At 26.4% G+C, this 23,814-nt stretch overlaps 12 protein-coding genes across 12 annotated transcripts; 4 read left to right on the forward strand and 8 right to left on the reverse strand. All coding sequences in view use genetic code 12, as the record gives it.

The window, feature by feature from the left end:
- Positions 1 to 41: 41 nt before the first annotated feature.
- Positions 42 to 419, reverse strand: ATP20 (F1F0 ATP synthase subunit g; the record flags this gene model as incomplete). Its single annotated transcript, XM_051758095.1, has 1 exon — positions 42 to 419. One exon carries the CDS (start codon positions 417 to 419, stop codon positions 42 to 44), a length of 378 nt encoding a protein of 125 aa, XP_051613687.1.
- A 345-nt stretch (positions 420 to 764) lies between these two features.
- KGF55_003316 (uncharacterized protein) lies at positions 765 to 2,183 on the reverse strand (the record flags this gene model as incomplete). The annotated part of the gene is made up of 1 exon (XM_051758096.1): positions 765 to 2,183. The coding sequence occupies one exon, from the start codon at positions 2,181 to 2,183 to the stop codon at positions 765 to 767; it is 1,419 nt and encodes a 472-aa protein (XP_051613688.1).
- A 171-nt stretch (positions 2,184 to 2,354) lies between these two features.
- Positions 2,355 to 3,671, forward strand: KGF55_003317 (Elongator subunit; the record flags this gene model as incomplete). The annotated part of the gene is made up of 1 exon (XM_051758098.1): positions 2,355 to 3,671. The coding sequence occupies one exon, from the start codon at positions 2,355 to 2,357 to the stop codon at positions 3,669 to 3,671; it is 1,317 nt and encodes a 438-aa protein (XP_051613689.1).
- A 141-nt stretch (positions 3,672 to 3,812) lies between these two features.
- KGF55_003318 (uncharacterized protein) lies at positions 3,813 to 4,280 on the reverse strand (the record flags this gene model as incomplete). The annotated part of the gene is made up of 1 exon (XM_051758099.1): positions 3,813 to 4,280. The coding sequence occupies one exon, from the start codon at positions 4,278 to 4,280 to the stop codon at positions 3,813 to 3,815; it is 468 nt and encodes a 155-aa protein (XP_051613690.1).
- Positions 4,281 to 4,551: 271 nt separating this feature from the next.
- On the forward strand, positions 4,552 to 5,647 carry DLH1 (recombinase; the record flags this gene model as incomplete). Its single annotated transcript, XM_051758100.1, has 3 exons — positions 4,552 to 4,656; positions 4,716 to 4,811; positions 4,874 to 5,647. The coding sequence occupies 3 exons, from the start codon at positions 4,552 to 4,554 to the stop codon at positions 5,645 to 5,647; spliced, it is 975 nt and encodes a 324-aa protein (XP_051613691.1).
- A 403-nt stretch (positions 5,648 to 6,050) lies between these two features.
- On the forward strand, positions 6,051 to 8,768 carry CDC54 (MCM DNA helicase complex subunit; the record flags this gene model as incomplete). Its single annotated transcript, XM_051758101.1, has 1 exon — positions 6,051 to 8,768. The coding sequence occupies one exon, from the start codon at positions 6,051 to 6,053 to the stop codon at positions 8,766 to 8,768; it is 2,718 nt and encodes a 905-aa protein (XP_051613692.1).
- Positions 8,769 to 8,873: 105 nt separating this feature from the next.
- On the reverse strand, positions 8,874 to 9,365 carry KGF55_003321 (uncharacterized protein; the record flags this gene model as incomplete). Its single annotated transcript, XM_051758102.1, has 1 exon — positions 8,874 to 9,365. The coding sequence occupies one exon, from the start codon at positions 9,363 to 9,365 to the stop codon at positions 8,874 to 8,876; it is 492 nt and encodes a 163-aa protein (XP_051613693.1).
- Positions 9,366 to 9,763: 398 nt separating this feature from the next.
- Positions 9,764 to 11,818, reverse strand: GSG1 (Gsg1p; the record flags this gene model as incomplete). Its single annotated transcript, XM_051758103.1, has 1 exon — positions 9,764 to 11,818. One exon carries the CDS (start codon positions 11,816 to 11,818, stop codon positions 9,764 to 9,766), a length of 2,055 nt encoding a protein of 684 aa, XP_051613694.1.
- A 998-nt stretch (positions 11,819 to 12,816) lies between these two features.
- On the forward strand, positions 12,817 to 16,908 carry RAX2 (Rax2p; the record flags this gene model as incomplete). The annotated part of the gene is made up of 1 exon (XM_051758104.1): positions 12,817 to 16,908. One exon carries the CDS (start codon positions 12,817 to 12,819, stop codon positions 16,906 to 16,908), a length of 4,092 nt encoding a protein of 1,363 aa, XP_051613695.1.
- Positions 16,909 to 17,068: 160 nt separating this feature from the next.
- On the reverse strand, positions 17,069 to 21,769 carry PEP1 (type I sorting receptor; the record flags this gene model as incomplete). The annotated part of the gene is made up of 1 exon (XM_051758105.1): positions 17,069 to 21,769. One exon carries the CDS (start codon positions 21,767 to 21,769, stop codon positions 17,069 to 17,071), a length of 4,701 nt encoding a protein of 1,566 aa, XP_051613696.1.
- A 515-nt stretch (positions 21,770 to 22,284) lies between these two features.
- KGF55_003325 (uncharacterized protein) lies at positions 22,285 to 22,770 on the reverse strand (the record flags this gene model as incomplete). Its single annotated transcript, XM_051758106.1, has 2 exons — positions 22,285 to 22,630; positions 22,691 to 22,770. The coding sequence occupies 2 exons, from the start codon at positions 22,768 to 22,770 to the stop codon at positions 22,285 to 22,287; spliced, it is 426 nt and encodes a 141-aa protein (XP_051613697.1).
- A 182-nt stretch (positions 22,771 to 22,952) lies between these two features.
- KGF55_003326 (uncharacterized protein) lies at positions 22,953 to 23,738 on the reverse strand (the record flags this gene model as incomplete). The annotated part of the gene is made up of 1 exon (XM_051758107.1): positions 22,953 to 23,738. The coding sequence occupies one exon, from the start codon at positions 23,736 to 23,738 to the stop codon at positions 22,953 to 22,955; it is 786 nt and encodes a 261-aa protein (XP_051613698.1).
- Positions 23,739 to 23,814: the final 76 nt, after the last annotated feature.

A 23,814-nucleotide genomic window follows, 5' to 3' on the forward strand; every position in this document is an offset into this window, starting at 1 on the left:
TGCACTTTCTATTTCTTTTACCTCTTCAATTGTCCTTAAACTTAATGATGACTAGAGTTACCAAATTTTGGGTAACCAAAAAATTTTCTTCTTCCAATTATTTCACCAACTGCAAAAAAACCAGCTAAATGTATACCATATACTCCAAATTGTACAAGTGATTTTGTATCAGGTCTATAATTTTTATATTCATTAATGAATTTCTCTTGTTCTTTTGGAGATTTTAAAAATTTAAATAAATTTTGATAAGTTGTTTCAAATTGCTTTATTGATGGTGGTGCGAAACCTTCTTTTTGATAAACTGTTTTAGTTAATTCAGCTCCTACTTTTGTCCAATAAATAGTTTTATTTACGGCTTCAGCTGATTTTGATACTACTGAATTGAGCAAACCTGTTGCTTTTGATATTATGGCTGACATTTGAAATGTGTTTATGAATGTTTATGAATGAATAATGTCAGTTTCTAAATTAGAATCGTCTATTATGGTTATTTTTTTTTCATTTTTCACTTGAATAGATTTTTTTTCAAATTTTTAATTAACCAATCAATTTGTTACCACTGGTAATTGGTAGCACTAGTTATGGCTGATTGAACTTGAAGTACTCACTATAACGTTAGAAGATATCGTGATACTAAGAGTTTTGTAGCATTATTATCGAACATTTCGTTAGACTGAGTTGCTGGTTTTAGAGTCAATTAAGGATCCATTTATAATTCTAACCACATTAATTTTTATTATTATCTCTTTTGTATACTAAATATCTCAAATACTTACAAATCTATCGGGCCAAATCACTGGAGCAATTAGGCTCCAACCATATAATATAAAACAAACCCAAGAACTTACTATTTTAACCCAACTTGCAAAATAAGTTCTACCAACTGGTACAAAATCACCATAATCATCTTGTTTAACATTTATTGTTAATAATGTTGCAACATATTGAGTTGCTAAAAAAAATATTATATGAAATAAAGAATAATTATATTTTACAGTTGATCTTTCCTCATCATTTGAATTTTCATCATCATATAAATCTGATTGATTTAATGCACTTTCTGGTAATGAACCTTCATCTACTGCTTGTTTTAAAGCTTGATATCTCATTTCATTTCTTCCAGTAGGTTGAGTTGATGTTATTCCTGATGCAGTGAATTCTTCAATTGAATCCGAACTAAAAGCTGAATTTGCAGCAGCTCTTGTAGTAGTATAAGCAACTGCTAAAAATGTGAAAAAAGCTCCTAATATTACACTTGCTGTTCTTGTACCCTTTGATCTAATTAATGGATTACAATATTTATCATCAGGTTCTGAAGCAACAGCACTCATAACTAAATAAGAACAATAAAATACAACCATTGAAGATTGTGCCAAACCAGCATGTGGATTATATTCTTGTACAGTATTATGAATTGATAATCCTGATATAATTATAGCAAAAACTAAATTCAAACTAATTGCTGTTTTATTCATTGAACATCCCTTACCAGCAAAAAACCAATACATTAATATTGTTAATACAATACTTGAAATATACATAGTTAAAGTTCCACCAATTAATAATTTTTTCCAAAATCCTGCATCTCCTTCACCAGTTAATTCTTCCATTTCAATTTTTTCTAAACATTTTTCAGCCCAAGCATGAGCAAAATCAACTAATAAAATTAATCCTATCCCCAAAAAAATTGTCGAAAAAATTATTGCAATATGATTACCATAAAATACAAAAAATCCATCAGGTATTAAAATAAAATTTATTATAATAAAAGATATCCAAGCTAATATTTTAATTCTCCAACATCCATTTTGTATTATTGCTCTTGGATTTGTTGTAGATTTTACATTTATTAATAAACCAGCTAATATTAAATGTAATATTCCAAGGGCAAAATTAATTCTATGAACTGATGTAAAACTAATACATTGACTTCCATCAGGTCCACATCTATTATTTATAAATCCAAAAGTTGCTTTTTCTAATTTATGAATTATAAATGGTGATAATGCAATCCAAGATAATAATGAATTTATTAATAATATTATTGCATATGTTATTCTTGTCATTATTGATGATTTAAAAGTTCCACCTATTGATGTACAAAAAGCAGAACAAGCAGCTGCTCCAAAACATGATGCCAAAGATGATATGGGCATCAAAGGTAAAGATATAGCAGCACCCATCTTTGATACGATTTGTTGTTGTTGATGATAGTAATAATTTGGTGATATGGAGTTAACTGAAGTTTGTGTCACATTTTAATTTTGGTTCATCTTTATTTTTCAGTTGAATTGATGGTTTAAATTTAAACCAACTTAATCTCAGATACAGGATTGTACAAACTTAGGTTTAAAATGTCATTTAGAAAAAGAGGGGAGATTGTTGGAGGTGCAAGAGGTCCTGCACCTCAAAGAGGTCCCATTCCATCAATTGCAGGTCGTCAATCTTCAGTGCCAGGCAGATCTCAACCAAATGTTTCCCCTACGTCATCAATATCATCTTTCAAAAAAGCTACAAATAAACAAGAATCTCCACGAGAAATAGACATTTCTTCATTGATTATGCAAAATCCTGGAATACGACCTTCTTTAATTACATCTCAACCAACTGCATCTACTGGAAGTTCTGATTTAGATAAAATTTTATTACATCAAGGTTTACCATTAGGATGTTCATTATTAATAGAAGAATCAGGAACAACTGATTTTTCTTCAGTACTACTAAGAGCATTTGCATCTCAAGGTATAATACAAAATCGATTAGAAAATAATGTATATAATTCTCATATAATAGTATTGGGGATGTCACCTCATTGGTCAAATGATCTACCTGGGTTATATAAAGGATCATCTAAAGATCAAAAAAAAGCTAAAATTGCAGAAAACGAATCTAAAGTTAGTGTATCAAATATTGCAAATAGCAGTTCTGATGGTGGAAGAGATTCTAAAATGAAGATTGCATGGAGATATGGCTTAAATAAAAAAGATGAAGATAAAAATGAAATCAACAATGGAAATAACTATGAAAATTATAATCATCAATTTGATCTTACTCAAAAATTACAACCTGGACCAAACCCTAATGATATTTCTTATGTTCCATTAACAAATACTCCACAAAGTATTATATCTCAAATAAATAAAATAATTCAAGATCAATTAAGATCAAATCCATTAAAAATTATTAGATTAATTATACCTGGATTTTTAAATCCTTCAATATATCATCCATTATTTACACAATCAACATTTGTTTTCCCATTAGTTCATTCATTTAGATCATTATTACGTCAATATAATAATAATTTAGTACTAATAAGTTCAATTTCATTAGATTTATATCCAAATACATCAAATTTAATATCAATATTTCAAAATTTATTTGATTCAATAATTCATTTACAACCATTTAATCAAGAAATGAGTCAATTGATTGAAAAAGCTTATAAAAATGAACCTTCTAAAATTCAACAAGGTTTAATTAATATTATAAAAATCCCCGTACTTTCTGAAAAGGGATTAATGATGATTCATAATGGTGAATATGCTTTTAAAAATGGTAAAAAGAAATTTGAAATTGAAGAATGGGGAATTCCTGTTGAAGATGATTCAAATGATAAGAATAATAATACACCAGAAGGTGGTAAAACAACAAAAGATATCGAATTTTAATTGTAATTTGAGAAATAAGAATAGTATTATATTAGTTGTCTGTTATTTACAAGTTGACTGTTAGTTCTAAATGGACTGATACAAGTATCATTAATCAGTCCTACCAAAGTTCCAACTAAAAGACATCGGAGCTGACACTTTTTAACAAAGCGATTTGGAAACTTCTTTGCGTATCCAATAGAATCCTTTATTAGAAGGTTCTGAACTAAGAACTTCATATGTAAATTTTGTATTACCCATTTTAGTATATCCAGATCCGTAAAAGTTAAATGAATCGGAGTTAGATGAATGGAAGTTAAATAATCGAACATTAAATGATTGACAATTGAATGAATTAAATATGGATTCTGGGATTAATGAATTGAATATATTAAAAGTTTCAGTATTTCCAGACGTTTCATTGGTATCATTATTATACTTTGTATATCTTAAATATTTGAGCTTGCGATATTTGTGTTTTTTATGAGTTATGGGTTTACTTTTATTCATTCTTGGAATGTGATAAGTTGATACATAATCTGAAAACCTAACTTTTTTAAACGTTGAATCTTTTGAAGATTTGAAAGAAAACGAATTGGATTTTTTTAAAATTGATTTGAGTCTCGGCATTATTGATTATGAATATCCATATGAAAGTTATTCATTAGTTGTATTAACCATAGTATTAAATTTACCAATAGTTAGGTTAACATTAATTTTGTTATTTTACTATGTATTACACTATGTGATATTATATACAGTAATTGTTTACATAATTTATTATTATAGACAAATTTACTCACAAAAGCCGCTTTATGAAAATTACTATCAATTTATTTATGGTTGCAAAAATTGATTTTTTTTTACAACCAACTTTTATAACATTACTTATCAAGACAAAATGAACGTTGTTGAACAAATACAATCGATAGAACTTTTACAGGATCAAGGTATCAATGCTAGTGATATCACTAAATTAAAAATGGCTGGAATTCATTCTATTGCTGTATGTTAAAAAACAATCTCACTTGTTGTACTATGTTTAAATTACTAACTTGGCTTTAGTCAGTCTTATCCACCACTAGAAGAAATTTAGTTAAAATCAAAGGGTTAAGTGAAATCAAAGTTGAAAAAATCAAAGAAGCAGCTGGTAAGATCAAAGTATGTTTTGAAATCTCTTTTTGATTTTATGAAGTATTAGTATTTACTAACCTAAATTATAGATGACTGGATTTATTTCAGCAAGTATTGTTGCAGAACAAAGAGAAAATGTATTTACTATTTCTACAGGTTCAAAACAATTTGATGAAGTTTTAGGTGGAGGTATAACATCAATGAGTATTACTGAAGTTTTTGGAGAATATAGATGTGGTAAAACTCAATTATGTCATACTTTATGTGTTGCAGCTCAATTAAGTAAAGATTTAGGTGGTGCTGAAGGTAAAGTTGCTTATATTGATACTGAAGGTACTTTTAGACCTGATAGAATTAAATCTATAGCTGAAAGATTTGAAGTTGATCCTCAAACTTGTCTTGAAAATATATCTTATGCAAGAGCTTTAAATAGTGAACATCAAATTGAATTAACTGAACAATTAGGTAATGAATTATCAAGTGGTCAATATAGATTATTAATTGTTGATTCTATATTAGCATGTTTTAGAGTTGATTATTCAGGTAGAGGTGAATTAAATGAAAGACAACAAAAATTAAATCAACATTTAGCTTATTTAACAAGATTAGCTGAAGATTATAATGTTGCCGTATTTTTAACAAATCAAGTTCAAAGTGATCCTGGTGCAAGTTCATTATTTGCTGCTGCAGATGGTAGAAAACCTGTTGGAGGTCATGTTTTAGCTCATGCTTCTGCAACAAGAATTTTATTAAGAAAAGGTAGAGGAGAAGAAAGAGTTGCTAAATTATTAGATAGTCCAAATATGCCAGAAAAAGAATGTGTTTATGTTATTGGTGAAGGAGGTATAAAAGATTCAGAATAATGGTGTTGAAAAGTAATGGAGCTTCATTCAACGGTGCTATATCTATTCTAGATTTTAATTCCATCCTATAATAACTAATAAAATGTATATATATTTCAAAACAATTTCTAACCCTCTTAATATTCTGATTGTGTACTAGTTCTTGTATTGATAGGTATTGTTGATGGTCTATTTGAATAAGTATAATATTGCATATAACGTTCACTCATAATGTATATGATTTAATCCCAATTAGGAAAATTAATTAAAATTTAAAGACGCGTTTCATTTAAAAATTTATTACAAAAGATTTCGAAAATTATAAAACTTATATCATACCAACTAATCATCTACACTCTTTTCACAAATTCATTAATAAATTACCCATTCATTCGCTATAAATCAAATATAACTTTCAACCAAAATGTCATCATCACCTTTACATTCTAGTAATAATATACCAGAATCAAATTTAAATAATGGAGATTCATTAGATAGAAATTCAGAATCAATATCTCAAAGTCAACAAAATCAAAATGTTGTACCATCATCGCCCTTATTTTTCAATTCTTCATCAAATCCTGCTTCAGATATAAATAATAATAATGCTAGAACAAATGATATATCATCACCATTACATTATACTTCATCAATTCATCATACATCAGATTTAGGTGATTTTAGGTCACAAAGAAGTAATAGAGTTAATGATTTAGATAGAATTCTGAGAAGAAATCAAAGAAGTGATATAAATAATGGTATTTCATCACCTTCAAGAAGAACAACCACTACTCAACAAAGAAATCAAAATGGATCAACATTGATACATTCATCATCTTCACAATTTAATTCAGATATTATTGAACCAGATGAACCAGTTAGAGTTATTTGGGGTACAAATGTTTCAATTCAAGAATGTTCAAATATTTTTAGAGATTTTTTATTAAGTTTTAAATATAGATTTAGAAAAGAAATGGATAATCAAGAAGTTGAACCAAATGATCATTCATTATATTATGTTGAAAAATTAAATCTTATGAGAGAATTAGGTTTAAATAATTTAAATTTAGATGCTAAAAATTTATTAAGTTATCCTTCAACAAGAAAATTATATCATCAATTAATTAATTATCCTCAAGAAATTATTCCAATTATGGATCATACTATAAAAGAATGTTTATTACAATTAATTCAAGATAGTAATGAAGATGATATTGCTTCAAAATTAGATGAAATTGAAACAAAAGTTTATACAATTCGTCCTTATAATATAAATTTAGTTGAAAAGGGTATAAGAGAATTAAATCCAAATGATATTGATAAGTTAGTTAGTGTTAAAGGTTTAACTTTAAGATCAACTTCAATAATTCCAGATATGAAAGTTGCATTTTTTAAATGTAATGCATGTGGTCATACTGTTGGAGTTGAAATTGATAGAGGTGTTATATCAGAACCAACAAAATGTCCAAGAGAAGTTTGTGGACAAACAAATTCAATGGTTTTAATTCATAATAGATCTTCTTTCGCTGATAAACAAGTTATAAAATTACAAGAAACTCCAGATTTAGTACCAGATGGTCAAACACCACATTCTATAAATTTATGTGTTTATGATGAATTAGTTGATACAAGTAGAGCTGGTGATAGAGTTGAAGTTTGTGGGATTTTCAGATCAGTACCAGTTAGACAAAATTCAAGACAAAGAGCTTTGAAAAGTTTATATAAAACTTATCTTGATATAGTTCATATAAAAAAAATTGATAAAAAAAGATTAGGAGCAGATATAACTACATTAGAAAATGAATTAGCTGAAAAAGATCAAGAAGTTGAACAAGTTAGAAAAATAACACAAGAAGAAGAAGATGAAATTATTGAAATTAGTCAAAGAGATGATCTTTATGAAGTATTAGCAAGATCCTTAGCTCCTTCTATATATGAAATGGATGATGTTAAAAAGGGTATATTATTACAATTATTTGGAGGTACAAACAAGACATTTCAAAAAGGTGGTAGATATAGAGGTGATATAAATATTTTACTATGTGGTGATCCATCTACATCAAAATCTCAAATTTTACAATATGTTCATAAAATTGCACCAAGAGGTGTTTATACTTCTGGAAAAGGTTCATCAGCTGTTGGGCTTACAGCATATATTACAAGAGATATAGATACAAGGCAATTAGTATTAGAAAGTGGTGCATTAGTATTATCAGATGGTGGAATATGTTGTATTGATGAATTTGATAAAATGAGTGAATCAACAAGATCTGTATTACATGAAGTAATGGAACAACAAACAATTTCCATTGCAAAAGCTGGTATTATAACAACACTAAATGCAAGAACTTCAATTTTAGCTTCTGCAAATCCAATAAATTCTCGTTATGATCCAAATTTACCAGTTACTGCAAATATTGATTTACCACCACCATTATTATCAAGATTTGATTTAGTTTATTTAATATTAGATAAAGTTGATGAAAGAATTGATAGACAATTAGCAAGACATTTAACTGATATGTATATTGAAGATGCACCAGAAAGAGTTACAAATCATTATATTTTACCAATTGAAAAATTAACATTATATTTACAATATGCAAAAGAAAAATTTAATCCTGTTATGACAGAAGAAGGTAAAAATGAATTAGTTAAATCATATGTTGAAATGAGAAAATTAGGAGAAGATGTAAGAATAAATGAAAAAAGAATTACTGCAACAACAAGACAATTAGAATCAATGATTAGATTAAGTGAAGCTCATGCCAAAATGAGATTAAGTAATAGAGTTGAATTAATTGATGTTAAAGAATCTGTTAGATTAATTAAATCAGCAATAAAGGATTATGCAACAGATCCAATAACAGGTAGAATTGATATGGATATGGTACAAACAGGTACAACATCACAACAAAGAAGAATAAGAGAAGATTTAATATCTGAAATTTTAAAAATTTTAGATGAAAATAATAATTTAATTAGATTTAATGATTTAAGTTTAAAATTAAATGAAAGATCTTCTTTTAGAATTGAAAATTTTGATTTAAATGATTGTTTAAAAAGATTAATTCAAGAAGGTAAAATTGTTGAAAGTGGTGATAGTCATAGAAGAACTTTAAGGAAAATTTCAATTACTTAATCTTTGAATGAAATTTAGAATAAAGTAAAAAATAAATAAAACCCAATAACAACTATTTCAGTTCTTAAATAACTAAGTTATGTATTAATACAAGTATGTTTATATTTACAAAAATTTAGCTTCATCTAATTTTCTCTTATGATTTTCAAATTGATCTTTATTCTCTTTCACAGACTCGGTAGTATCATCATCAAAAGATTTTAAAAATTCATTCAATTGAAAATCAATTTCTAAATCATTTTTATCAAATTGTTTAAAATTAATAAATGAATTAGCTAATCTTAACTCCTTTTTTAAATCAAATTCAGGATCAACTTCATTACTTTTTAAATTTTTGATTATATTGTTTAAAATTTCAAATTTTAAATTATATGATGTTTTCAAGTTGGTCAAATCTTTTCTAATTTTAATTAAATCTATTATTATTGAAGTTGTTATAAGAGTTAAAATTAATGATTTTGTTATTGATGATTTAAATAATGACCAAAATTTTGGTTTTGATCTTATATATGTTTCAGCAGTTTTGGAATTAAGTCGTATGGTAATTATGCTTCTATTCGATGTTCCTATATGGTTACGTAGTGATCTTGAGAGCATTTTGATTTGGGGGTTGGTATTGATCTTGGATGATTGATGATAGTTGAAAAAGTGTAGAAATCTGAAAAGTATTTTGTGCGTAAAAAGAATTAGTGAATATGCTTTATTGAGTACCTAAGCTTACTTTTAGGTAGAAATGTCATAATTTAACACCATTTCGACCAAAATATCTTTAAATACAATCATAATCTCATTAGACAATCTATTAATGTGTTTAAAGTACTAAAACTCCGCCATAAGAACACAAGTGTATAGATTATTAGCTCCAAAATAATTATTTAACCACATAGAGACTCGATACATTTGATTCTGTAGATCTTAACAAGGCAAAAAAAAAAAAGAACGTCTATTAAACCTATCTAAATCAATTGTTTATAGCTGCTTTTTTGTAATTTCTTTTACAGTGTAATACTTTTTTGATTATCAATTTTAGATAAATGATACCATAATTTAGATCTTCTAAATCTTGTTAAACCAATAATTGGATTTAAAGGTTTTAATTTAAAAGTATTTATATAACCACCTTCTTCATTATTCTCATTTCTTACTGGTTTTGATAAATTTGTAAAATTTAATAATTCTTCATTTTCTGTTAAATAATAATATCCATTTACGTAACCTAATCTTTGAAATAAAATTGATTTTATAATTGAATAATTATTACCGTTGTTTGCAATGTTTGTTAAATTTTGTTGATTATTTAAAATATTTAAATTTAAATCAAATTCTTGAAATAATTTTAATAAATATTTTTCAATTAAATCAATCCACCAATTTTGAATATTATACATTAAATTCATTACTTGAATTAATTCAATAGTCATTAATAACAGTTTAATACTATAAGTTTTTAAATTTAATCTTGATTTAAAAGTATATGATAAATTATCAATAAATGGTTCAATTATATCATGTCTTATTTTTCGCAATGTATTTTTATCTGGAATCGTCTGTTTTTGTTGATTTGTACCAAAAGATTGAGTTTGTGCTAATAATAATGATATTATACACATTTCTTGAGTTGATGCAACATAAATCCATGCTCTATCATTACTATAATCTTTTCTAATTAAATCATAAGTTGAATAAGCATGTTTAAAATCATTTAAAATTAATGACCAATCAGCTAATTTACGTATAGTTTGTTCTGGTGATGATTTATAATAATACATTTCTTGATAATTAAAAGATGTTTGTTGTGATGATGTCTGTGAAGAATTAGATCCTGATGATTGTATAGTTGAAGAAGATGATAATAAATTTGAATCACTATTATTAAAAAATTTCCTTGATGCTGAAAAAAATCTACCAGTTATTGATTTTTTTGGTTGTAACATTTGATCATCCCATATTCTAATTTTATTTTGCATATGAGGTATAAGAAACTTGTTAATGAAATTATAAACAGTAATTCTTAATGATGTATCTATTGATTCTGGAATTTTTAAATTTGTAGTTTCATCATTTAATGTTAATCTTTGTAAATCTTCTTCAATTGTACAATTTTCAATTGATGAAATTATTGTAAAATTTTGTTCTGGTGCTGCTTCTTTTTCTAAATCACATTTTAATTTTATAGGTATTGTAATACTATCAATATTTAATTTAATTCTAATTTCATTTTGTAAAACCAATACATCTTTTGAATCAAATTTTATAGAATCATATATTATAAATACATGAATTAATAAATCATCAATTTGAAAAAATTTTGGGAAATTAAAATTTCTAAATTCAACAATTAATTTTCTTAAATCATCTATTGAATCATTTTCAAAATCTATTATAAATATTTGAGCTATAGGATGATTAAAAGTTTCAAAAGGAGTTATTTTATTTGTTGTTATAATTTTATTAAAAAATGTTTGATATAGCTTTTCTTCTTTTTGATCAGAATCTTTAAGCAGTTTGGAGATATGACGTAGATAAAGCTCTAATGATGATATACTAAACAATTGTTCTAATTGAGGATGATTTTCAGATTGTATTGATGATTCAATTGGCGGTAGTGATCCACTATTTGATAGTTTAGTAGAAGATGAAGATGCAGAATTTGATGAAAATGATGAATTAGGTAAATTAGGTAATTGTTTTGTATGAGGAGTAATATGACCTTTTTGGTGTTTTTGCTGTTGTTGTTGAGCATAAGATATTGATAATAATTCAGGTAATGAAGGTTCAAATCTTATAGGAAAACTATTATAATTTTTTGTAATTAATTGATTATTTGTTATTTTAAATTGTTGATTTGGTATACCATATCTTGCATTATTACCAAAAGGTTTTAATAAATTTAAAGTTGATATAGAATTTTTATTATTATCATTTTCTAAAATTGATTGAAATAATATATCAACATTATAAGTAGATTGTATTGATATTAATGGTGAATAAGTATGATGCAATAAGTTTTGTCTTGCTTTAAATGGATCTAATCCTTTAGGATATTCCATTAAAATATTTGTTCAAAATGACAAATTAATTTGATTTATAGATGAAGTTGTGTAAATCCAGTGATTTTTGAATTGTAGTTTAGTCTATTTAGTGTATATGCGAGATCAAATATTGCTTTACTACCAATTGTGTGTCTTAATTTTTAATGTCAACTTTTACAGACCTTAACGACACTCAAATTTTAATTAAGCGGCTGAAACACCAAAAATTAATTTATTATTAAATTACCCCTTTATTAATTTATTGTAATAATTTACACGAAAAGTAAGTAACCTACATTACCTTATTAAACAGTTTTAGGAAAGTATACATCAAATTTGGTCTATGATCAATAACAAACATTCCCTTGCTTCACCTTTAATTAATTAATTGGGTATTTAGACGAGTAATTTAATGTATGTCGATGTTTCATAACACTATTAAAGCTAGGTATAGGTTGGTTCTACCACAAGAAAAGAGACGGGTCTTGCCTACAATATGGAATAGCTTGACATCTCTTGTAATGTTGTTTAAATCTAACTCTTTAACGTATCTAATTAGATGGTAATTTATCTCAGTCGTCTTGGTGAATGAATACGAACTAGATCTTAGTTTCTTAATGCGAGAGTGAGATCTACTGTACTGTGAAAAAAAAGTAAACAAAAGAAAAAAAAAAAAATCTTAAAAAAAAGTTACAACCAAAAAGGCTTTAGATCAAATACATTTACTTCAAACCAAACCAACCAACATCAGTACCACTACATTCAACGTCCAACATCATCAATACATTCACTCACTTTCGCTCATTTACTAGTCTTACTTATCCTCACAACACTCACATTTTCATCAAATCAAATTTTTACTTCGTTAATCACGTTCAATATTAAATTAATTTTTCCATCAATTTTACAACCATTTAATAATTTACAACATCATCATCAATTTAGCTAATTAGCATTAACCAGACACTTTGTACAATCACAATTACAAATACAATTAATGATATAAAACTTATGATATGTTCAAAATAATACATCGAAAAGTAATTCTACTACTACTACTAATAAATTTAATTTATAATATTTCATTCGTTAATGGAGATTCCTTATTTCAGAATGTTACTCAACCTAGTCTAAAATATGATTTATTTGGTAATAGAATTGGATATTTTGGATCTTTTAGTTCAAGTAGTTTTTATAAATATATTGGAAGTTCTGACTTTTTAAGTATAAATTCACAAGAAGAAGAAGAAGAAGATGGAGATCAAAATTCAAATAACAAAAGAGACGATAATAATAATTCAAATACCACAAATGATAATAACTTATTCTTACAAGATAAAAACAATAATTTTGTTTTAAAATTTGCAAATCTTAATGGACCAATTGAACAATTATATAAGATTTCAGATGATTCAATAATTTTAAATGGTAATTTTACTGAATTTAATTCACAATCAGTTAAAAGTCCATTTATTTATAATATAACATCTAATTCAACAACAAATATAATACCTAATAATGGATTTAATGGAACTGTTAAAACTATTTTCATAGATAAAGAACTTATATATTTAGGAGGTGATTTCACATACAATAATACAAATGGAGTAGCAATATACAATCAAACATCAAAATCATTAAATTCAACACTATTTCAAGGTTTTGGAAATCAATCAATAATAAATAGTATAATTAAAATAGGAGGTGATGATGATACAAATGATGGATCAATTATATTTGGTGGATCATTTAATACACTCGGTTTACACGATTTACTTGTGCATAATATTACAACAAATTCAACTTCAAATCATAATCAAACTAATTCTACCATAGTTAATGCAGAACAAGTAATATCTTTAAGACATGGAACTTTTACATCAGTTAATGCACAAGATGAAAATGAAAATTCTAAGATTATTTGTCCATCTGATAACCACATATGGGATGCTAATCCTAATTCCGGAGCTGAATGGAAAGTTGAATTAGCTGATGAAATGAAAGGAATAATACCAACAAAAGCTCGTATATATTTACCAGATAGTGATAAGGGTATTAAATTATTTAGAATATATTCTTATCCAAATAATGGTATTATGAATTTAACATATATTGATCCTTCAACTAATGAATTAGCTTATTGTGATGCTTGGTGTCCATTATTAAGTTTTGATGATTTGAATGATTTTGTTGATAATAATAAAGAAAATGCAACTGATTTAAATCAAGATGATGTTTTTGTTGATGAAGACGATGGAACATTTTTTAAATATTATGATCCATCAACAAAAACAAAAAATTTAGGATATGGATCAAATTTTCAAGAATTTGCTTTTATAAATCAAATAGGTTTTGATCAATTAGGATTAACAATATTGGATTGGTATGGTAATCAAGCTTCTTTTAGTGGATTTGAATTATATCAAAATTCAATTACAACTTATGGAAATAATACTTTGAATGAACCAAATTGTGATAAAGATTTTAATCAAGATAATAATAATTATGCTGAAATAGTGTCGGGAAATTTTCAATCTATACGAACTATAAATGAACAACTTTCAGGGAATGACTATTTAGTCACTAGAGATACGGATGCTAAAATTATCTTTTATCCAAATATAACTTATTCTGGAAATTACTCCATCATAATGACAACCCCAGGTTGTTCAATAGATAATTCTTGTCAACAAAGAGCAATAGTTAATGTAACAGTAATTGATATTGAAAATAATCAATTATCAACTAAATTAATTTATCAAAATAATGAAAATATGAAATTTGATTATTTATTTTATGGTCATTTAAATAGTTCTGAAAGTGAAAATAATAGATTTGAAGTTTCATTTCATGATACTATAAACCCAGATGAATCAAATCCAATAATGGTTGTTGATAAAATTACTGCTAATATTGTTTCATTAGATCTGTATTATGATAGAAATAATACAAACAGTACCACAAATAAGAATTCATCAGAATTAGTTCATATTAAATTAAATGGTTTATTTGAATATTCATTAGCTAATTTTACTAATTTTGATGAAAATTTAGTTCATTATAAAGAAGGTAATAAAACTTTAATAAACACAAATAATACATATATTGGAAATTCATCAATTAATTTATTAAGTGGAAGATTATCAAATGAATCTGAAATTCAATCAATTAATTTATTTGATGATACTTTAACATTATTAGGACAATTTGAATCTAATAGTAATAATTTAACATTAACAAATAATAATTTGTTAACTCTTAATATTTCATCATATAATTCAACTTTAAATGAAACATCTATAAATTTACCAACAACTTTAAAGAAAAGAGAAGATCAAACTATACATGGTGTAACATTTAATAATTCAATATCGAAGACTATCACTTTTCAAAATCAATTATTGGTATTAGGTAAATTTTCAGTACTGAATGGATCATTAAAAGATCTTTCTAATGATAATGATACTACATCTCAAGCTAATAATTTTGCATTATACTCAAAGAATCAATGGTTTAGTTTTGGAAATGATTATGAAGATGTTGAATTTGATCAATTTGCTAATCCAACAATAGATGATATTGAATATTTTATTTTCTCGTCATCATCTGGTTCAAATTTTAAAACATGGGATAATACAAATTTTAAATGGAGTTCGAAATCATATAATTTAACTCAAGCATTATCATTAAATTCTAATCAACAAATTTTGGGAGGAAATAATTTTAATATAATGGATTTTAATAGTATTAATCAAGCATTTATTTCAAATTCTGAATTTAATGAATTTGGATTTAATGTTACTGAAGATTCTAATAGTTTTATATCAAATTCATTTTATGTAAATGATTCAATTAGTATTATTGGAGGTAAATTTACTTCTGGAAATGTTAAAAATGTTGGAATTATAAATAATAGGAATCCGTCAAACTCAATTAAAGCATTAGAAGATAATGATATTAATTGGAATGATGATTCAGAAATTGAAGCAATTTATGTTGATAATAATGCTGAATATTTATTTATGGGAATTCATGGATCTATAACAATAAATAATGATAATTTAACAGGTATAATAATATATGATTTATTTAATAATACATTTACATCATTTCAACCACCTGCTTTATCAAATAGTAATGGTAATGCCATCCATATTAATTCAATTGTTTTATTTGATGAAGATAATAAATTATTAGTTGGTGGAGATTTTGATACTGCTGGTTCTTTAAATTGTCCATCATTATGTGTTTATGATATTTCAAATACAAGATGGATAAATCCTCAAAATGATGCAGAAACAACTCAAAGTATTAGTGGTATTATAACAGATATGAAATTTTATACATCAAATAATGTATTAATTACTGGTGAAAAATTATTATTAAATAATAATAAAGTTAATTTTATAACTTATAATTTTAATAATGGAGAATTTGATACTTCAAATTCATTAAATTCATTAAATAAAGATGTTAAAAAATTTATTATAAATGATAGATCATCAAGTTCAAAATTAGATGATAGAATGATTGCAATTGGTGATGAATTTATATTTGGATTTGATGGTAATAATTGGTATAATATTGATCAAGATTTGAATATTGATAATACTACTATATTTAATGATTTAAAATTATTAACTACTGAAAAATCAACATCTTATAATGAAAGTTTATTTGATAATAACAAGATATTATTAGTTGCTGGTATATTAAATATCAGAGATTATGGTTTAGTCAATATGGCATTATATAATGGTACATCATGGATTCCCTATGTTTATACACTAGAACAAAATTCCACATCATCATCATCAGCAAATATAGGAGATATAAAATCAATTTTAATAAATGATCAAAATAGATTTTTATCATCAAATGATTTAAAAAATATAAATAAAAATTTATCAAAGGGAAAAGTTGTTGGAATTTCATTAGCTTGTGCATTAGGTTCAACAACATTATTTGGTTTATTATATATAATTCCTTATTTTGCATTATTAAAAAATAGAAAAGGTTATGTTCAAAGAATTCATGAACAAGATATGATGGATGTTGTTAATCCTGAAGATTTATTACATGAAATTGATTTACAAAGAGAAAAATAATATAATAATATAAGTTGTTACAAGATACTTTTGAATAGTGTTTATACAACAATTAATTTAATATGAGAGCATTTAATATGGTTAGTTTCGTAATGAAAAAGAATATTTAATTATAATTACATTTAATATTTGAGTTACTATAAATAATGTTTTATAGGTTTTACTTTTTCGGTGGATTTTCATTCTCTTCCTCATCATCATCATCGTCATCGTCAATATTAAACAAACTTTCATTTGTTGATGTTGGATCATTGTTCTTATTTGATTTATCACCATTAAAATCAACCAAATCAGATTCTTTAAAAGATCGAGCATCTTCATTTTCTTCATGATTATTATCTCTGAAAAAATCTTGACTAAATCTTACACCATTTGTTAATTCATCATCAATATCATCATTTTCATCAAAATCTCCAAATAATTCATCATCTTCTTCAGGTATTGAAACATAATTTCTTCTACCTGGTCTTTTAAAAATATTATTACCAATTTTATCAATTAATAATTTATCTATTTTTCTAATAGTTTTAAAACTTGCTATTATAACTGCTGCTGTAAAAATACCACCTTTTACAATTTTATTTACTATCACATCAACTTGATTATTTTCAATTGGATTGAAACCGTCTTCTCCATCTTCATCTAATCTAATTTGTCCTAATCTTACAAATCCTCCATTTCTTTTTATACCTCTATCATAAACAAACCAAGTTGCAAAAATGAAAACTAATAATGGAACAAATAATACTATAAATAATTTTGAACCTTTAACTTCTCTACCATAATATTCATCAAATTCTTTTGATTTTCCTGGACATGGTTTTGGAGAAAAGGAATCAAATTGTTTTCCACCTTCACATGTTGATAATGGAATTTTTCTATATCCTGTACTTTCAAAATATTGAAATGCATTAGGTTTTGAACACATATCCTTTTTACGATCTTCTGCAGTTAAACCAGGAACTAATTTACATGTATTATCAGTTATATCACGTTGATAATTATAATCACATTCATAATCTCTTCTTGTACATGAACAATTTCTTGTTCTTTTATAACCTTCATTCAATGGTGCTGATCCAATAAAACAATCATTATGATTTATAGCTCTTCTTAAATACATTGATTCATGACCAAATAAACATTTATCTTCACCTTCAGGATGATATGGAGACCAATATTCAAAATCATCTTGATTTGGTTTATCAAGATCTAATTGACATTGTCTTGAATAAATATTTGTAAAATCAATTGAAAAAGTTAAAGTATCTCTTCTTTCTTTTGGATGAGCAGCTAAAATCAAAAATTTTCGTGAAGTATCAGTTGGTACTGTTGTAAGGTCTAATATTTTAACAGGAGTATCAGTAAATTTATAATCATTCCAAGATTTACCTTCATCCAATGAATAAATTAATGTGTCTGTTTCTTTAACAGCATCAACTAATGTTAATATAGTTCCTTGATCTCCGTATTCCCATTGATAAACTCCATCTTTAACCTCTTTCCATGTAATTCCTCCATCGATACTCAAAAATGTTGATGATGAGTCAAGATCTGTTAAATATTCACCAACATTACCAACACCCATTAAAAACCCAACTGCTGACCCTGATGAATAAGTATCTCTATAATCAGCTCTTTCGGTAAATCCATGTAAATGTAAAGCACATTTAGATCTTGGTTGTCCAATACATTGATATTTATCACCTTTTGAATTAACAACTGGTGGAGCTAAAAAGTCCCATTCACTACCATCATTTCTTGAAATCAAAGTTTGTAATTTTTTAGTTCCCTTTTTATCCTTATAATTTGCAACAACATTTGCCACAATTGTTCCTTCTAAATTATCAATTCTATCAAAATCAACATAACCAACTGAGTTTCTATTCACATGTTCCAAAGATAAAACAAAATAAGTTCCATTTAAATTTGATTTCAATAATGAACCATATTCAAACCCTTGTTCTAAATTAGTTTCAACTTGCATAAAAATAGAATTCGAACTTGAATCTAAAACAGTATATGCTTGATGTTTACCAACTTTTAAGTCTTTAGGGAAATCAGCATCAGCAAAAGTTGTACCATCAACAGTAACTTTAGCTTCTAATGAATCATCTTTAATAATTGCAACAACAACATAATGACCAGTAATTGCATATCCTACAATGTCATCAAATATTTTATCAGGTTTCTTCAGACCATCAATTGAATATAATGATTTTTTACCATTTTCTTCTTTAACAGAACAATAAATTAAATTATCAATTCTTTTTTCAAAAACCGGTCCAACATAATCACACATTATAATATTGTCCATAATTTTTTTGAAACTCTCTCCACCTGTTGTCGTAAAATAAGCCGATGCTTCACAATTTCTATCATTTCTTTCACAATCTCCGCCCATCCAAATGAACTTTCTTTCATCAGTTTTATGAAATGAAACTTGTGATGGAGATGATGCAACAGGCTTATTTGGTGCTTTAAATTTTCTGAACATTCCTCCACCATCAATTGAATAGTAAAAAGTAGTCGAATCAGTGACTAAAATAACTTGACCAGGAACTAAACCAGTATAAAATGCTAGAATTTTATCATGAACTGGAACTCTTGTGAATCCAGTACCTCCATCATTAGAAACATAAACACGTTCTTCATTAGTTTTCAAAACAATGTTGTCGGCAATTTTTGCATCAGCATCCGTATTGACGTAAACATATTGAGTAATGAGACCCTCAACTTCATTTTTACTAACTACAATATCCGTTTTTTCACCACTATTGTCGTCATTTGGTTTTGTATAATCGGAACATTTAAAAGTCTCTTTCGAAGCAAAATCTTCAATTTTTTTGGATCCAAAATCACATAAATTTCCACTAATTTTAGATTTATCAAAAATTTCAATTTGATTTTTGCCTGATTCTTTACAAATACTGGTAATCATTTTAGGATCTGGAACACATGCATCGCCTTTATCACTAGGTTTAAAACCCAAGGAACATTCAAAATCTTTTTCAGTACATTGACAAGGATCTTCATACACTCTTACATCTTGAAATAATTGATTAACGAAACATTTAGCGTCTTGTTTTCTTCTTCTGAATTTTTCTTTATGACCATATACACATGTAGGTGTATCATCTCCATTTTGTCTTGCATAAACTTCCTCAAAGTCAGAATCAGTACATGTTTTACCATCAAATGCTCCATCAAAGTCAATGTAGTACATTATCTCCTTAGGTTGTCCTCTACTATTTGGTGCATAACCATCAATTACAAACTTTTTAGATGTTCCATCTATAGTAGTGAGAATGTCAATAACAAAAATCTCTTTTTCAAGACTAACTTTGTCCCAAATCTTACCTTGGTCTAATGAATAATAGAAATAATCAACTGGTCCATGTTTAGCAACACTATTATATGGAACAGCCATTAAAATGTTTCCCTTATCACCAGATGAAGTTACGCAAGCATTCTCTAATGCAAGATCCCATGATAATCCTCCGTCTCTTGAAACATAAGTTTTCATTTGATCATAATTTCTAGCTAAATGTTTACCTTCTGAACCTACACCCATTAAAATTCCCGGTGTTGGACCTGTTTCAAATTTACCCTCGCCTCCTAGTTGACCATATGTCCATAAATGTACTGAACAACCATCCTCAATTTTACAACGATCATCATTTGATTTTAATAATTGCCAATTTTCACCATCATCAATAGAGATCTTGGAAATTAAAGCATTCGCAGCATTCCCACCAAATAAATAATCGTATAAGGATTTTTGTTCATCATCATCATCTTCAACTTCCACTTCAACATTTGCTAACCATGCTCCGTCAATATATTGAATTTTCATTACATATGAAAGTTTACTTAAAATTTCTTTGAATCTTAAACCTAATGAATCTGAACTATATAATTTTGAAATTTTTGATTTGTCTTGACTATAATCAATAGCTGATAAAAATAACGACGAAGGTGAGGATTCTAAAAATGTCATGACTCCATATTTTATATCTATTTGAATATCAGCTTTATTGAAATCATCACCATTTCTTGTCACATATAAGTTTATTTTAGAATGTTCACTATATTTATCTAATCTCGAAACAATAGTCATAAAACTTTCTTCAACTTTGATGTCAATTATTGCTCCATTTCCTGTTTCAGATAATTTGATTTCTTTTTTATTTTTAAAAAAATCCTCTGATCTATATAAATTGGACAGAACTATATGTTTATGAGAATTTAATTGATTTTCTGAACAATATATAGTTGATTCATCTCCGATTTCCGAATTTTTACTTGATCTTGCAAATCTACAAACATGAGCATTTAAAGGTAATTTTTGAGACTTGGATTTAAATCCATCAGTTGTATAATGGAAAATATGTTGGCATTTATGATTATATTCTCCAGAATCAGGACATTGATAATTTGATATCAATAACATTTCAGGATTTTTGGCATTAAATTCCATTTTCGGTATTGAAGCTAATCCATCTTCATTATATTCATAAATATTTGATACAAATTTTGACCAATTTTTACCTTTATCACGAGTTACATAATGATTGTTTGTTGCAGTTATAATGAATGCTCTTTCTTTAACAAATGGATCAAACTCAAATTGAACCACTTTTTCTTCAATACCTTTCACTTGCTCAAACAGTTTCCCATCATCATATGATATATAAGCTTTTTTATTTTTCAAAGTCAAAATGTTACTTGAATCATCAAAATATCTTACTATTTCTGGAAAATCATCATGTATCGATATTGATATTTCTGGACTAAAACTTAGTGATGAAGATATGTATGATAATAGCAATAGTAGTAGTGAGCAAAAAGGAAACATCATGATTTTTTATTTTATAATAATTGCAATTGAGTAGAAGTTTCTTTAATCCTTCTTCTTGAATATTTCGCAATGAATGTGATAGTTATGATATACTATATGTAAATTTCAATCATAAATGATAAGGATTGTATTAATTAGCTAAGAACTTCCGATACAGTTACAATAGAACTAAGATTTCTTTATAATGTCCTATGATTGTAATTCTCTTGAACTCTTTTGATGCCTTGTTAACAGTTGTTAAGTTGTTAAAGCCTCGAACTTAATTAATAGAAAATGTCAATCTGTACTTTTAGTGTAACTTTTTAGTTTTGGAAATTTTCAGTTACATTTGTTTGGTAGCGTAAAAGGTTACGCAAAAGTAAAAGATTTGATCGAATAGATAAATCAACTTCAGAATTAATATCATGAGTAAATGCATTGACAATTCATTGTAATGACCTTGTACTAAAGATAGAGAATGTTGTCATCTAAATAAGTTACACTTTATAATTTTTTTCCATTTTTCACCCATCTTTTCATATAACTAATCCTATATAATTTTCAGTTTTAACAATTCTAATATTACAATTCAAATCTAAATCATTATAATATTCATTTAAATTAAAAGTATAACTCATTAAAGAATTATTAAATTTATCTTTATCTTGTAATTGAATTTTCAATATCATTGTTTTATTCAAAGATTGATTTTCTGTTTTTATTATTTCAAATGGTGATGCTTCACCAATTAATCCATATAATTTACTTAAAGATTTTATTATTAACGTTCTCCAAGTAACAACATCTATCTCTATTGCATCGTACCTTGCTAACAAGTGTTTGGAATTATTTGATTCTTCAAATATTATTGGGTCTGGATGTCTAAATTTTATGTTAGTATTTGTTAATTCAAGTAGCTTGGTTCAAAGTCTCACGACATACATTATCAATTTGAAATAACACCATGTTTTCTCTTTAACAGTTACTTCACCAATTACATCTGATCCCATTCGTCTTAGCATTTTAATGATATATGAATTGTAATGTGCTTTGTAGGTAATGAAACAAGAATAGTCTAAATAGATTTAAAGAAGACATACTACACAAGATATATGAAACAGAGAAAAATAAAACTCTGAATTATTTATTCGTATCAATTTTGTGGTACATCCGATTTGCTGCAAAATTTAATTTGTATAGTACATCATGAAGATGGATGGATTTGAATGATAATACCATCAGATGATGAGGTGTTAGAAGAATTCACTGAATTGGCTGACTCAATATTCATTGCATCATCGTCAATGGTTTGGTATGACCCTTGTCTATCGGCTTCCCTAGCTCTGTAGTCTAATTCATTATCCAATTCATTAGTTTCTTTCAAGATTACAGTATTCGATACATGATTTGTATTTGAATATCTCATGTGTATTGCTTGACCATCAATTTGTTTTGAGACTTTCATTGTTTCTTTCTCTACATGATGACTTTCAAAAATTTTACAATTCGGAAACTTTTTATATAATTCTTGTAAATGTAGCCCACCTGGTGGAATTTTTGAACCAGGATCAATTGTTATAACAGGAATAATAAATGATGAAGATTGATTAGACACTTGACTGGTCTCAGTTTCCTGTATATATCCATTATAAATTTGACTTCGATGTTGTTGATATTGTTGATGTTGTTGTAACGTTTGAGTCAATGAAGAATCAGGTGGTGAAAACGGTTTCAAAACTGCTGTAGGAGTTGGTTGCTGAACTTCAGAAATCCCAGAACTAGAGCTGCTAGGGTTTCCATTGCTCTCAAATAAAACAAATGCTGAAATTGGATACATTTCTCTGTTATTAATTTTTGAATTGTATCTTTTATTTTGAAATTTTTGATCCTGTGGTAGTAAATCATAAAGAATTATGTCATACCTGTATTCATGATACAATCCATAAAGTTCAGGTATAGTATATGTAATTTTTCTCTTCTTGTTGAGCATAGTAACCTTGTAAATTATACAAATTGTACAGTAGAGTTTTGTTATGTAGAATTAATATTTTTCTCTAATTTTTTTG

This window comes from Candida pseudojiufengensis (genome assembly GCF_024610245.1).
Source record: "Candida pseudojiufengensis strain CBS 10847 chromosome Unknown scaffold1, whole genome shotgun sequence".
Lineage (NCBI taxonomy): Eukaryota > Fungi > Ascomycota > Pichiomycetes > Serinales > Debaryomycetaceae > Lodderomyces > Lodderomyces pseudojiufengensis.